Below are 12,898 nucleotides of genomic sequence, written 5' to 3' on the forward strand. Positions count from 1 at the left end.
GCACTCCACCAGCCAGAGTACAGGATAAGGGCTCTTAGCTCTCACAAGCCCCACCCTGCTTAAAGTGCCTTCAATTAAAAGGCGGAACTTCATTGATTTCTAATTAAGCCTGTTGTTTCCCTTCCCACACATTCCCCTGTAAACACGCTCGGTTAATAATTAAGTTTACTATTCCTTGACAAGCACAGATGATCTTCCATTCACTCCTCTCTCCTAGGGCGGGAGACCATTTTCGGTGCAGTGCACATGGGTGGGAATGAAGTCTTCCTCCTGTCAGCCAGGCACCGCAGCACCGCAGTGCCAGATGAAATAGGGATGCTCAGGGTGTCAAATTAGATAGGGAGCTCAGGGCTGGAGAGAACAAAACTGGAGGAGTAGTTTGCAGATGCTGAGCTGTGAATAGGAGGAGGAGGTAGTCATCAGCAGGTGAGCAGGGAGTGATGCACAGGGAGATGAAGGGGGCAGAGGGATGGGGCCCTGGGGATGTATTAGGGCTCCCTGCCAAGTGGGCTGCAGCAAGAGCCGCAACCAGTAGCTCAAAGTGCTCTGGCTGCTGAGTTGGGAGGAGGAAAATAAAGGATGCTGAAAGGCCATGGGTCTCTACGGAGCAGCACAGTGAGACAGTCCTGCCTGCAGGAAGGGGCTGAAGGGCTGGTTGGGCCACGGTCTATATCTCCTCGCACAGGGAGAACAAGTTGTGTCTGAGCTGGCATCTGTGCCTTGCTGTGGAGCAGTTTTTGAAACACCTAGGAGATGCAGATTTCCTGGGATGCACCACCTGCCAGAAGGGCAGGTTGACACCTCCAAGGGATGCTCAATGCACTTCAGCCTACGGCAATGCAAAAAAAGTGGCAGGGTCAGCCTGTGGACACTGCATCCAGGCTGGAGGCTTGGCATGCACCGCATCCCATCTTTCACCAGCGTGGTTAGCTGCCTGGGGGCAGCTGGCAGGTATTTATGGGGAAAGGTATTGCCTGTTGTTGTGTTGTTGTGTACCATGCTGGACTCAGAGCTCTGTCCAGTCTCAGCTCAGTGCTGTGGGTCGAGGACTTGGACTTCAAGCTGGGATAGAAGGAAGCTGGTGGGGGGGCATACAGGCTGCATCTCCCTCACCTCAGCTGCCCTTTGAGCAGAGCCATCCCCAGAGAAACCAGCGCTTCCCCTGCCCTGCTTCACCAGCTCTCCTCCCACCAACGCACAGCTGCTGACCTCTCTGTCCAGGCGGAGCTCTCACAGGGGGATGCTACAAGCATAGCCCTGAAGACCTTCATCTTCCCAAACAGGAGGTAGAGAAGAAAATTACAGGAGGCACAAATCACTGCTAGCAATTGCTGCACAGTCTTCATACCTGGTGCTGCTCTTGCTGCTGTGTCTGGTAGCCTGGTCCCCTTCACCACTTCCCACCAGTGGCGCCAGGGGGGAAAAAAATCCCTCTTTGACTATGAATCTAGTAGAAAGGAGACCAGGGCAATACTGCCTTTCTGCTGGGGACTGGAAGACTCCAGGAGAAGGAAATCTGTGTGTTTGGGGCCCCCCTGCACAGTGACTTTTTCTGTCTTTACCCTTTGAGGGGCAGAGCCCTGATCCTCACCCTAAATGCCGCAGCCAGCAGCCAAGCGCTGACCCTTCCTCCTCTCCTCCCTGCAGGTAAAGTGTGACCAGTACTGGCCGAGCCGGGGTACTGAAACCTATGGGATGATCCAGGTGACTCTGCTGGACACAGTCGAGCTGGCGACCTACACCGTCCGCACCTTTGCACTGTACAAGGTATGGTGCTGGCTGGGCCGTTCCTCCTCCAGGTAGTGCAGAGCCACTCCCCAGTGCTGCAGGGCCCACAGGCAGAGCCCATCAGCTGGGCCTGGCATGGCCGCGATGCGGCTAGTCCACACGCACAGCTGGGCGGCAATGGGAGACCGGCTGCAGGCTGCGCATCTGGCCACCGCTGGATTTTGGCCAGGACACCTGTTGCTCTCCTGTATGCACTGAGACCCTGTAATGGGCCCCAGAGCATGGGCCGTGCTTGCCTCTGTTGGGTGTACATGTAACAGCTGTCCTCCCATTAGAGGGACAACGTGGGAAGCAGTGAATTTTTAGCACTCCTGTCACTAATAATGCAAATGGAGGGGTCACACTGACACGTGTGCAAGCCCTTCTCTCCTGCCTGCTGCGTACCTCATTAGCGTTTGGCAATCCCTGGGGACACTGCTAGCAGTGGTGTGTCATGGCAATGCAAACAGGCTTTGCAGCAGGCTGCCTCTGTGCGTGACTGAGTCTGGGCCACAAGCACAGCAGTGTGCGATGGGGACACACTCAACGCCCCAGGAAGGCATCTCACCCCCAGCAGTCACCCAGCCAGTCTTACCGCATTGCTGCATAGATCACTCAGCTAAGCCGAGACGGGAGCAGGGCTGTCTCTGCAGACACAGGCTGATCAGCGATCCCTGAGAGACCCATGATGCAGAGGAGCAGGGGGAGCTGGCTGCTGCGGCCCTTCCATGCCCAGTGCCCATTTTCCCTGAACGTGCAGTGAGTATGTGGGTACTGACCTCATGCTGCGCAGAAGGGAGTCTGTCACCTTCCCTTCAGTCTGCTTCACTCCTGCAGAGCTGCTCTGCTCTCTGTATCAGCTGGCTTTCCACAGAGCATCTATGTTTACAGAAGCCTTGCAAGAAACCTACATTTAGCCTCCAAATTTTCAGTGGTAAAAGCCCAATACATGCACGATCACGCACAGCATTACATACCAGCCAGCTGGGTACCTTGTTAACCCATCAGTGGGTTCTGGTCGTAGGATGAGACTGTTCTCATGCAAAACAACTCCTCTTTGTCTTCCACAGAACGGCTCCAGTGAGAAGCGAGAGCTGAGACAGTTCCAGTTCATGGCTTGGCCTGATCACGGGGTACCAGAATACCCGACCCCAATCCTAGCTTTCCTGCGACGGGTCAAGGCCTGTAACCCACCAGATGCTGGGCCCATGGTTGTCCATTGCAGGTAGGACTGTGTGTTTGTGAAGCTGCACCTGGGCGCGTGCCTTCTGGCTGCGGGAGCTTTAACCTGTCCAGCTAGAAGTGGAGTCTCCTGTTCCTGCAGGGGGGGTTCATGGTAGCATAACCTGCGGTGCCGGCTTGGGCTGGGAACAGGACAGCAACCAGCAGTGGTGACGTGTATTGCTACTGCTCTGTCAGACTAAACAGCACTGCTGTGTGGAGAGCCTCAGAAAACACTTTTCCTGCAAAACCACAAGTACCGTTTAAAAATGAAGTGATCTGTGCCCAGCATAAGTAGGTGGTACCTTTCAGAGGCTCATCATTGACAGACACACATGCAACAACCTCTACAAACATTCGTACATAGTATTTACAGTAGAACTCTTTTGCAGGGTAGAAAGGCAGCTCTTAAAGCAAAATATTAGTCTACTAAGGCTCAGCATCTTATCCAGGCAAGATTTATCTATACCAGCCGAGTGGGGACTATTACTGAACAAACCACTCCATCATTGCTGTTCCAGCATACGCCTTACCAGCAGTGTTTAATGCTCTTCTTTCATGCTCTGTTTCAGATGGGAGTGGGGTATAATTAACACATAAACAAGCTGTATTAAAGCCCTGTTAAGGATCTGTCTTACACCATAAATGAGGAGATGTCTAGCTCCCTATCTCTGCCTGTGTTTACATGTCACGACAGCGTGTCTGTTGTTTTCAGGGTACTTTCAGGGTGAATAGTCTGGGGATTGCTACTGCCCTTCCAGCAGATGTGGAGAGGCATCCAGTGCTAGAGCCAAGGGCTCAGCACAGACGTGTGTGACCCCCGGGCTGGTTGTCCTCATTTTATGGGTTAGGAAACAGTGACATTAGGTTGAGAGATAAGCAGGCCTGAAATTATGGACTTCACTTGTGCTGGGGCCCAGCCTGGACTTCACGTCTTCCGACTTCATGCACAGGTACGCTGTCACTCCCCTGCCCGTTAAACATATTTCTCCTTCCCTCGTGGAGGTGCTGGCAGCCACCACAGGGACCAGCAGAGTGACACCACATCCTTTCTGCTCCGTCAGTGAAAGGGGGACAGCAGAAGGGCTGAGTAGCCTCCCACATTCTCTAGTGCCTCTCTCCCTCGCTCCTCCTGTCACCTCTTGTTTGGGGCTCAGTTCATTATCCCTCACTGTGAGGAGCAGCCTTTACTCCTTCCCCTCTGTGCGCTCTAGGGCCGAGCGCTCTCTGAAGCAAGAGCAGAGCTTGCGTGGCATCTATAGGAAACGGTGTCACCTCGGGCCGCATGCTTTGTTCCCACAGTGCTGGCGTGGGCCGAACTGGTTGCTTCATTGTCATTGATGCCATGCTGGAGCGGATGAAGCATGAGAAGACTGTGGACATCTATGGCCACGTGACGTGCATGCGCTCTCAGCGCAACTACATGGTGCAGACAGAGGACCAGTATATCTTCATCCATGAGGCCTTGCTGGAGGCAGCCACATGTGGCAATACCGAGGTGCCTGCACGCAACCTCTTTGCTCACATCCAGAAGCTGACCCAGGTGCCACCAGGCGAGAGCGTTACTGCAATGGAGCTGGAGTTCAAGGTTGGTGGCAGAGCCCCAGCATCCCCCTTCCCCAGTGCCCTGTCTCTGCCCACGCAGCCTCACGGGGCCGCTTGCCCAGGGATTGGGAGAGGAGAGCCGTGGATCGTTACAGATAGTTATTCTTTTGTGTGTTTCTAAACCAGGTAGGCAGTGATTTAAAATACATTTAAATTGTAAAGCTTGCATTGGCCATGGCTCCCCCCGGATTGGCAGCTTCTGGGGAGGATATAAAAGGCAGATGGATGCGCAGTTCTCAGCAGCACGTTCTGCTCTAGGTTCACTGTGCGGTGGGAGCTGCATCTGAAATCAGATGCAGATCGTGTTAGTGATAATTGATGTTACTGTGAACAACTTGTCTGGAAACGGCTCCAATTTAAATATGTGAGACGTTTCTAGTCTCATTCCTTCAGTGCTGAGCTCTGTTATCTTTTAACCACCTCGACACCAAGCCTCAGTATCTAGAATTGGTGAAGGCAGTGTTTTAAGGCACACTGTTTTTAAGAAGCCAAACCGACATTTTGCTCTCTGTATCTGTGAGTGCCAGCTGCAGATACTTATTACAGCCTTGGAGATGGAAGTGAGCTCTGGTAAGCGCCCATATTCTCAGATGAGGTGCATTAGTCCAGTGGAATCGAGCAGGGGAATATAGCTCACGCAGGGAGGCAGCAGACCATGCAGGCGGTGAATTGAACTGCAGCAATACAGCTTCACCCTGGGGATTCCCTCCAAGTGACAAAGAAGCAGGAGATATACTGACTTCCAGCGTAAACTGGGAATAGCTGAGCAGCTCTGTCCTGCGGTTACCAGAGCTGCTGATGTCCTGGGCTTGGGACAGTAGATCGTACTGCATTAGCATCTCATGGTGGCTCTTGCTCTGAGAAAACCCTCAAGAGAGCCATAGAGTTAGGCTAAACTCTAGCAACTCTGTTGTAAGATAGGCAAAAAATTCCTGTTTCTCCAAGGGTCTCTTTAGAAAAGTAATAAGGTTTGCCCCCTTCTGTGCCCTGGCAGCGTCCACTGCACGGGAAACCCTGGGGAGCAGGATATGGGAGGGCCTGACATGGCCACATCACTCCCCAGAGAGCAACCCTGTCCTTCTGCAGGGAGCCTCTGCCAAGGACCAGCTGCCACACAGAGCAAGAAGGGTGGCTCTGGAGATGCTGGAGAGGGTCTTTTGGGGAGACAAAAAAAAAAAAAAAAAGAAAGAGAAAAAGAGAGAGACTTCTGTTTGAATGTCTCTGACAGCAGATCTAAGTAACGCGTTTGCCGTGACTCCAGTTTACAGGGCTCAAAGAGAACCATGAAATGTCTCACGGTAACCCAAAATAGATTTTCTTTACCTAAAACTGTCACAATTCTCACATTTTTCTTGGTTTTTTCTGGGGTGAGAAGTAAATAGCAAGACATTGTTGGAAGATGGAAAGCTTTTCTTCCCTGACACCACCAGGCATGTCCCTGGTTCAGCGAGGAACAAAGCTTCATGGTTCATGTCCTGGCCCTTTGTGGGTCAGATTGCTGCTGTGGGTCTCCACTCGGCTGTGTGTGGCTTTGGGGCTGTGGTTCCCCTGCTGTCACCTACAGCTGTGCACCAAAAGTCAGCAGCAAGGCCGTGCCGCCGTGCCTAGGTGTGCAGTGCCATGGCAGCGGGGCTGACATGGTACCGAAAACCAGACTGATGACTGTGAAATAGCGCAGAGGGATGCAGCCTCATTGGTGGCAGAGCCGTTTGTCTGGTCCGGAAAGAAGCAGTCGCCAGCACAGGGGGGTCCCGCAGTCTGAGGAGGGAGTGTGGGGGCATGCCTGGAGGGATTCCTGCCTGCCCTGCTGCCAGGGTCCTGCTTTTGTCCCCAGATGCTGCATCCCCAGCAGGGGTCTGACGTGTCTCCTCCTCTTTCAGCTGCTGGCCAACTCTAAAGCACATACCTCACGTTTCATCAGTGCCAACCTCCCGTGCAACAAATTCAAGAACCGCCTCGTGAACATCATGCCATATGAGCTGACAAGAGTCTGTCTGCAGCCCATCCGGGGTGTCGAGGGCTCCGATTATATCAACGCCAGCTTCATAGATGGGTACAGGTAAGGGCCACCTTAGGTGCCTGGGCCAGCCTGTCCTGCCTGCTTGGGAACCCGGGCAGAGCTGCCTTCTCCTCTTTCCCAAGGACTGGTCCTGGCTGCCTAGAGGTAGACCGGGGATCACTTTGTTGCATCTTACCTGTTTCCATTTTCTCAGACACTTCAGTGTGTATAGTAACAATATGTGAAGACTGCTAGTGAGTGCTGCCAGGCTGGCTTGTATTGCTGTAGACAGATGCCCACATGGCTGGGGCGGAGGCTGTGCTGGTTCCTGTGGAGTTTTATAGGATCTTCTAGTAGGCATCGCTTGGCACGTATATCTCTAGCATCTAATGCAAACCTGCCCCCTCTCACTAGCTGTAGCAACCAGAGGTAGAAGTGTGCCTGATACAGGCAGCAGCCAAAGGCTCATTGTCCCATGTCTTCATTTTGGGGGGGAGTCTGGATCTTCAGGCAGGGCTGGTGCTGGACACTGGGGACCCCATCACTGGGTTCTACACCCCTCCCAGGATACCTTTTAGAAAGCACAAATTAAGATCTGGTGGGGCAGTAATACTTAGGGATTCTGTATCTAACTGCTGGCATCACATTCTCGGATGCTAAGTGCCAGGAGAGAAGAATGCAGGGAAGCAGCCCAGTGGACGAGGCTTCCTCACCAGTCCCCAGACATTAATGCAGACCAAACCGCAAGCATGCGTATACAAGGCTCGGTGCTGTCATCTCTTGGTGCACTGTCGCAGTAGGGTCACCCAGTGCAGGAGTGAGGGCTACAATGATGAATGTGGCACAGTCCTCCTCCAGCTTGGCTCTGGCCAAACGCTTCTTATGGGCTGGTGACCTCCCAGGAGCAACAGGCACTGCCAAAGGGAACAGATGTTGGTGCGGCCAGGCCAGCGACTCTGTGCCTCTGTCCTTGCCAGCAGCTGAGCCCAGGAAGAGTTCCCAGGGGAAAGGGCTACATGGAGGCAAGTGCGGGCAGGGAGCAGAAGGGGAGCAGAGCAACCCAAGGAGCATCCCAATGCAGCAAAACTGCAGCGAGCCAAGCTCCCTCAGGGAAGGACAGAGTAATGGGGAAGGATGAAGGGGCTGTAGAAAAGCTGTCACAGAGCAGCCTCGCTCCCCTCCTGCCTGTGTGGCTCTGAGCCGTCCAGCACTGCGTCATTAATGTGGCCACCTGCCTGCACACCCACCCCGGCCGCCCGGTGGCTGACAGACACCGTGTCCTGGCTCCAGAGCTGGTGAAGAGGAATGCTGGTTTTGCCCCTTGGTGGTGCCACAGAGGGAGGGCTGCCAGCACGGCAGGTGGTACCATTTCATGTGCTACCTACCCCAACCCCGAAAAGAGCGCTGTTATCTCTTCGCACGCTTTCCTTTGAACCGAGCAATCTTCTCTGTATTATCTAAGGAGATCAGTTGGCCCAGGGTCCTGCAGACACCACCGATGCTGCATCTTTATTAGCTCTTTGGTTTCGTTCTGCACCCCTGCTCCCTGCTTTTTATGATGTCTTATAAATCCACCTTGAGGCAGCCCCTGTCTTCATCCTGCACATTACAGCTGTCCTGCAGCACGTTCATTAATTTTTAGCACCAGGGCGGAGGTGGGGTGCTGGGTGGGCTGGGAGGGTGCTGGGATGGCGGGGGCTGCCACCAGGCTGGGTGGGCTGCCGCCTGGCCTGGGGGGCTGCTGCCCGGCTTGGGGGGCTGCCGCCGGGCTTGGGGGGCTGCCGCCTGGCTTAGGGGTTGGTGGGGTGCCACCCGGCTTGAGGGGGTGCCGCCTGGCTTGATGGGGTGCCACCGGGCGGGGGTGCCGCCGCTGCTGTGGGCTCCGGCACCCTGCAGCAGTACAGCGGGGCCGTGTCCCCACAGCCAGCGGTGGCAGGCGGTGCAGCGCTGGGCGCTCGGCCGGGCAAAGCACTGACATACTGGAGCAGGGCCCAGGCTGGGGCAGGTCAAGCTCTGCTGTGACACGGAGCGTTTTGAGAGACGCTCTGTGTCGCGGTAGAACTGAGGACAAATGTTGAGCCTCAGGAAAGTTGGCACAACGGCATTCATGGTCTCCGTGCTGCCCGAGTGCTGCAGAGAGCGACAGCGCAGGAGCCCGGGGCTGCGGCTGGGGTCGGCCCCAAGCACAGCTTCTCCCTCCAGCCCGGGTGGGTGCTGGCAGCCCGCTCACACGGGGCTGGGTGCTGGGAAGGGACCTAGTGCAGCAGCGCTGCTGGGGACGCTGTCACCCCAGCAAGGACTAGCAGCCCTGCCGGATCCTGCACCTGGTGGTGCTCGCTGCATCTGTGGGAAGCACTTAGAAGACATGGGCTGGGCAGGTCCATCCCTCCCACAGAATCCATGGCTAGTCCTACAGACCTGCCTCCTGCAGCTGTGTTGTCAGCCCTGCTCCCTGCTGCACAGGGCCCCTGCCTCTAGCTTTCCCAGCCCACCGGCCCCCGGGAGCAGCTGCTGCCTGTCTCCCAGGAGCTGGTCTGAACACCATTATGTTTGTCACAGGCAGCAGAAGGCCTACATCGCCACGCAGGGACCACTGGCCGAGACCACGGAGGATTTCTGGCGGATGCTCTGGGAGCACAACTCCACCATCGTGGTGATGTTGACAAAGCTACGCGAGATGGGCCGGGTAGGAGTCCTGCCGCGGGGAGAAAGGGGGCTGTGTGGCTTCTGTCTGTGCACACAGCCTCTCAGGTCACCCCAGTCTGTCCCCAGCACCAGCCATTTTGGGCCAGCCTCCCCCTGGCACGTCCTCTGGCTGGTCCTGTGGCTGACCCTGTGACCCCACAGACACATACGCTCCCAGGGAGCAGGAGGGAGACGCAGCGGCTTGTCGGTACCAATGTCTTACCATGCTCCTCATCCACAGGAGAAGTGCCATCAGTACTGGCCCGCAGAGCGCTCTGCCCGGTACCAGTACTTCGTGGTGGACCCCATGGCAGAGTACAACATGCCGCAGTACATTCTCCGGGAGTTCAAGGTGACAGATGCCAGGGTGAGTGCAACTGCTGGCTCCCCAGCTCTGCTGCCTCCAGTGCCTCTGCCCCACCTCTGTCCTGCCCACAGCAGTGGGGGGAGTGTGCCACAGCTCCTGGAGGAACCGGAAAGCAAGGTGCTGCCTGGCACTGCAGGCAGAAAGGGCTACTGCCCTGCACGTGCTGCTCCTCTCACCACGAGTTCCTTCCTTGCCAGCTGTGTCAGCCCCGGTGAGCAGCTCGGGGATCTTTATCAGCACCAGACCCTGCCTTGCCTACGCTGCACACTCAGGCAAGGATTAACCATGGGCTGCCCTGCACCTGGAGTCTCTGTGTGCAGCATCTCACTGGGCACAGGATCCCTGTGTGACAGTAAACGTGGTCTTGGGGTGCCGCTGCGCCCCAAACAGGACCAGGGCACTGACCCAACAGACGCTGCAGGGGCCTAAAGCCCTGCTCAGCTCAGCCACCCTGGGGTGAATATGGGAGAGCAGAGGCAGGCCCCAGACACTCGGCGAAAGATCTGCCTGGGCTCTTCCATGGCCCGTGCACCCTCTCACCTGGCCTGGGCCAGGGGGTCTGAGAGCAGGTCAGCAGCGCCAGCGCTGAGGGGAGCAAGAGCAGCCCCTCACCTACTGCTCACGTCTGACAACCCTGTCCCCGCAGGACGGCCAGTCACGGACCATCCGCCAGTTCCAGTTCACAGACTGGCCTGAGCAGGGAGTGCCAAAGACGGGAGAGGGCTTCATCGACTTCATCGGGCAGGTGCACAAGACCAAGGAGCAGTTCGGGCAGGATGGGCCCATCACGGTGCACTGCAGGTTAGTAGGACAGATCAGCACCCGCCTCTGCCTTTATCGGTCCTCGGAGATGTCCCCTACCTTGCTTACCCCGGCAGCTGCCAGCTCCCCTGCATGTGATGCCCCCCCTGTTAAACCACTGTCAAGAAGCAGGCAGGTGACGAGGAGGCGGCAGCGTCCGTGGGCGCCATCGGTAGCCTTTCTGCCAGGTGACTAGATTAACCCACCCAGTGACCTGGTGGTACGGATTTGAGCTCCTTGGAAGAGTCCTTGGGCAGGGCAGGTGCCACAGCAGCTTGGCCCAGAGGCAAGGCAGAATTGGTGGGCCCCGTGGGGCTGAGGAGGCACCTCTGGCCGGCAGTGTCCCTGTGGCCTCTCCTGGCCCCACTGAACAGGTCCCTGTGCTCCATGAGCTGGGGACGCTTGCACTGCTCCTAGGAGCTCTGCAGAGCTTCGCTGGGGCTGGTGGGTCTCTAATGACACCTCTTGCTCCCTCTGCTCAGCGCTGGGGTTGGGCGCACAGGCGTGTTCATCACACTCAGCATCGTGCTGGAGAGGATGCGCTACGAGGGGGTGGTGGACATGTTCCAGACGGTGAAGACCTTGAGGACGCAGCGGCCAGCCATGGTGCAGACAGAGGTGAGTGTTCCCTCCTCCCTAGGGCAGTGGGAGAAGGGAGGGGAGCCGGTGTCTCTGGGTGGTGAATCCTGCTGCCCGCTGTCCTTACATCCCCACTTGTCACGTTTCCCCCCTTGCTGCCTTGCAGGACCAGTACCAGCTGTGCTACAGAGCGGCACTGGAGTATCTCGGCAGCTTCGACCACTATGCAACGTAACTAGTGCTTTCCTCCAGTCGCGGTGGGGATGTCTAGGAGTGGAGACGGGTCCCTCTGAGCCAGAGCCGCCCATTCCTCAGTCCTTCTGTACAGATGGAGGTGCTGCCCAGGCAGCAGACCTCCATGCCAACCAGTTTTGACCACGGCATTTAGGAACTTCGCCCCAGCGCCAAACGAGGGAATCCGACTCCAAAAGCATTTCCAGTCTCTGGCTGAATTTCTGCTCATGTGCATCTCTCGCCCTCTCTCACGCGACTGCATTTCACAGCAAGGCTTTAGGTGGGTGGAATGGGATCTTTTTTTTAAACATGTAAAATAGTTACTAGTGGTTTTTATAATCTCCTCTCTCTTCATTTTTTATTTTTTGCAAGTCTTAAATGTTTTGCCCGGGCAGAACTGGACCCACCAAACCTTTGGGAGTTGGGTTGTTTGTTTTTTTTTAATATCCTATTGCTTTAACATTTTTTACTGCCCTGTGTTTATTTCAGCCAGTCGCTGCTGGTTCTGCCCATTTTAGTGCAGCTTCCTTGGTAATTTGCAGCAGCTGGCTTGTGGTTCCTGCCCGGCTCCATTCCCCATAGGCTGCTTTTTAGTCCTCTGTAGAATATTAAATTTCATGGAACTGGACCTAAGCTACCAATTATTTTTTTAGCATTCCCCTCCCCGCCCCCTCCCCCCCCGCCCCATTATTTCCTGAGTAGGTTTGGGTTTGGGAGGGCATGTGGGGTCACCGGAGAAGCGGTCCCTTTGTCAGCTGGAAACCGTTCAGTCCTATTACGATGCGTGTTAAACCAATGCAGTGACCGTGTGTATTGGCAGATCCCGATATGACGTAAGTTGTCGTCGCCTTGTTTGTGAGAGACCTGAAACCCCAGGCTCCAGGCTTTGGAGCCTCTTTTTGTGTGTCTCGCTGGGAAGGGGGCAGGAGAAGGGAGTGGGTCCCACGCTTCCCCAGGGAGGGGGTGGAAAGAGCGAGACACAGCCCTTTTTGTTAATCCCGCGGTTCTGTGCGTGCAAGCGCCGTTCTGTCACCTCTCACCAGTGAAGTGCATCAGAGCATTTACAAAGGCAAGGAGCACAAGCCCAGCCACCCCCAGAGCAGAGCCAGGCCGGCTCTCTTTGGAAAGCAGAGTACAGCAGGGAAGGGGAGGGGAGTACACACGGCTTCAGAGGTTGGGTGTATCTATAATTTCTGCTATCCTGCAACTGTTAAAAGTCACTAGAATATTGTACTTTCCGCTACTTCAGGACGTTCTAATGAACCAATGTGGCAAGACTACTGGACTTAATTTAATGGTACTATATATTAATACTCCTTATTATATCACGCTTGCACTAAAGACAGGGAGTGAGCAGCCCTCGTTGGAGTGCATTGAGTTATGAATAAAGGTGGTGGAAGGGTATCTAATTGTATTATCACATGTATTCCGAATGTTAAGAATCCAAGCTACGTTGAAATCAGCAATCCAGGGTTGGTAATGTTGGAGGACACATTCATTTTTACCTTGTGGATGCATAGTGCTGTAGGGGTCACTGTTGTATACAGTCTGTTTTCTATTTGTTAATAAAAAAAAAAAATCTACAGCATCATTGCATAATTCTTGATGTTAATAAATTTGAATAATTGGGTTTCATACAA

At 55.1% G+C, this 12,898-nt stretch overlaps 1 protein-coding gene across 7 annotated transcripts in view; it reads left to right on the forward strand.

Moving 5' to 3' along the window:
• Positions 1–12,898, forward strand: part of PTPRF (protein tyrosine phosphatase receptor type F) — a 392,585-nt gene extending 379,687 nt beyond the window's left edge. For all 7 annotated transcript variants that reach the window (XM_055724616.1, XM_055724615.1, XM_055724619.1 and 4 more), the window contains 9 exons: positions 1,648–1,767; positions 2,838–2,992; positions 4,291–4,576; positions 6,474–6,652; positions 9,152–9,278; positions 9,519–9,644; positions 10,291–10,445; positions 10,928–11,063; positions 11,191–12,898. In XM_055724616.1, coding sequence (XP_055580591.1) covers positions 1,648–1,767; positions 2,838–2,992; positions 4,291–4,576; positions 6,474–6,652; positions 9,152–9,278; positions 9,519–9,644; positions 10,291–10,445; positions 10,928–11,063; positions 11,191–11,259 — 1,353 coding nt within the window. In that variant the 3' untranslated portion in view covers positions 11,260–12,898. The remainder of the gene's footprint in view (positions 1–1,647; positions 1,768–2,837; positions 2,993–4,290; positions 4,577–6,473; positions 6,653–9,151; positions 9,279–9,518; positions 9,645–10,290; positions 10,446–10,927; positions 11,064–11,190) is intronic.

Source organism: Falco cherrug, chromosome 12, assembly GCF_023634085.1.
Source record: "Falco cherrug isolate bFalChe1 chromosome 12, bFalChe1.pri, whole genome shotgun sequence".
In the NCBI taxonomy this organism is placed as follows: Eukaryota; Metazoa; Chordata; class Aves; order Falconiformes; family Falconidae; genus Falco; species Falco cherrug.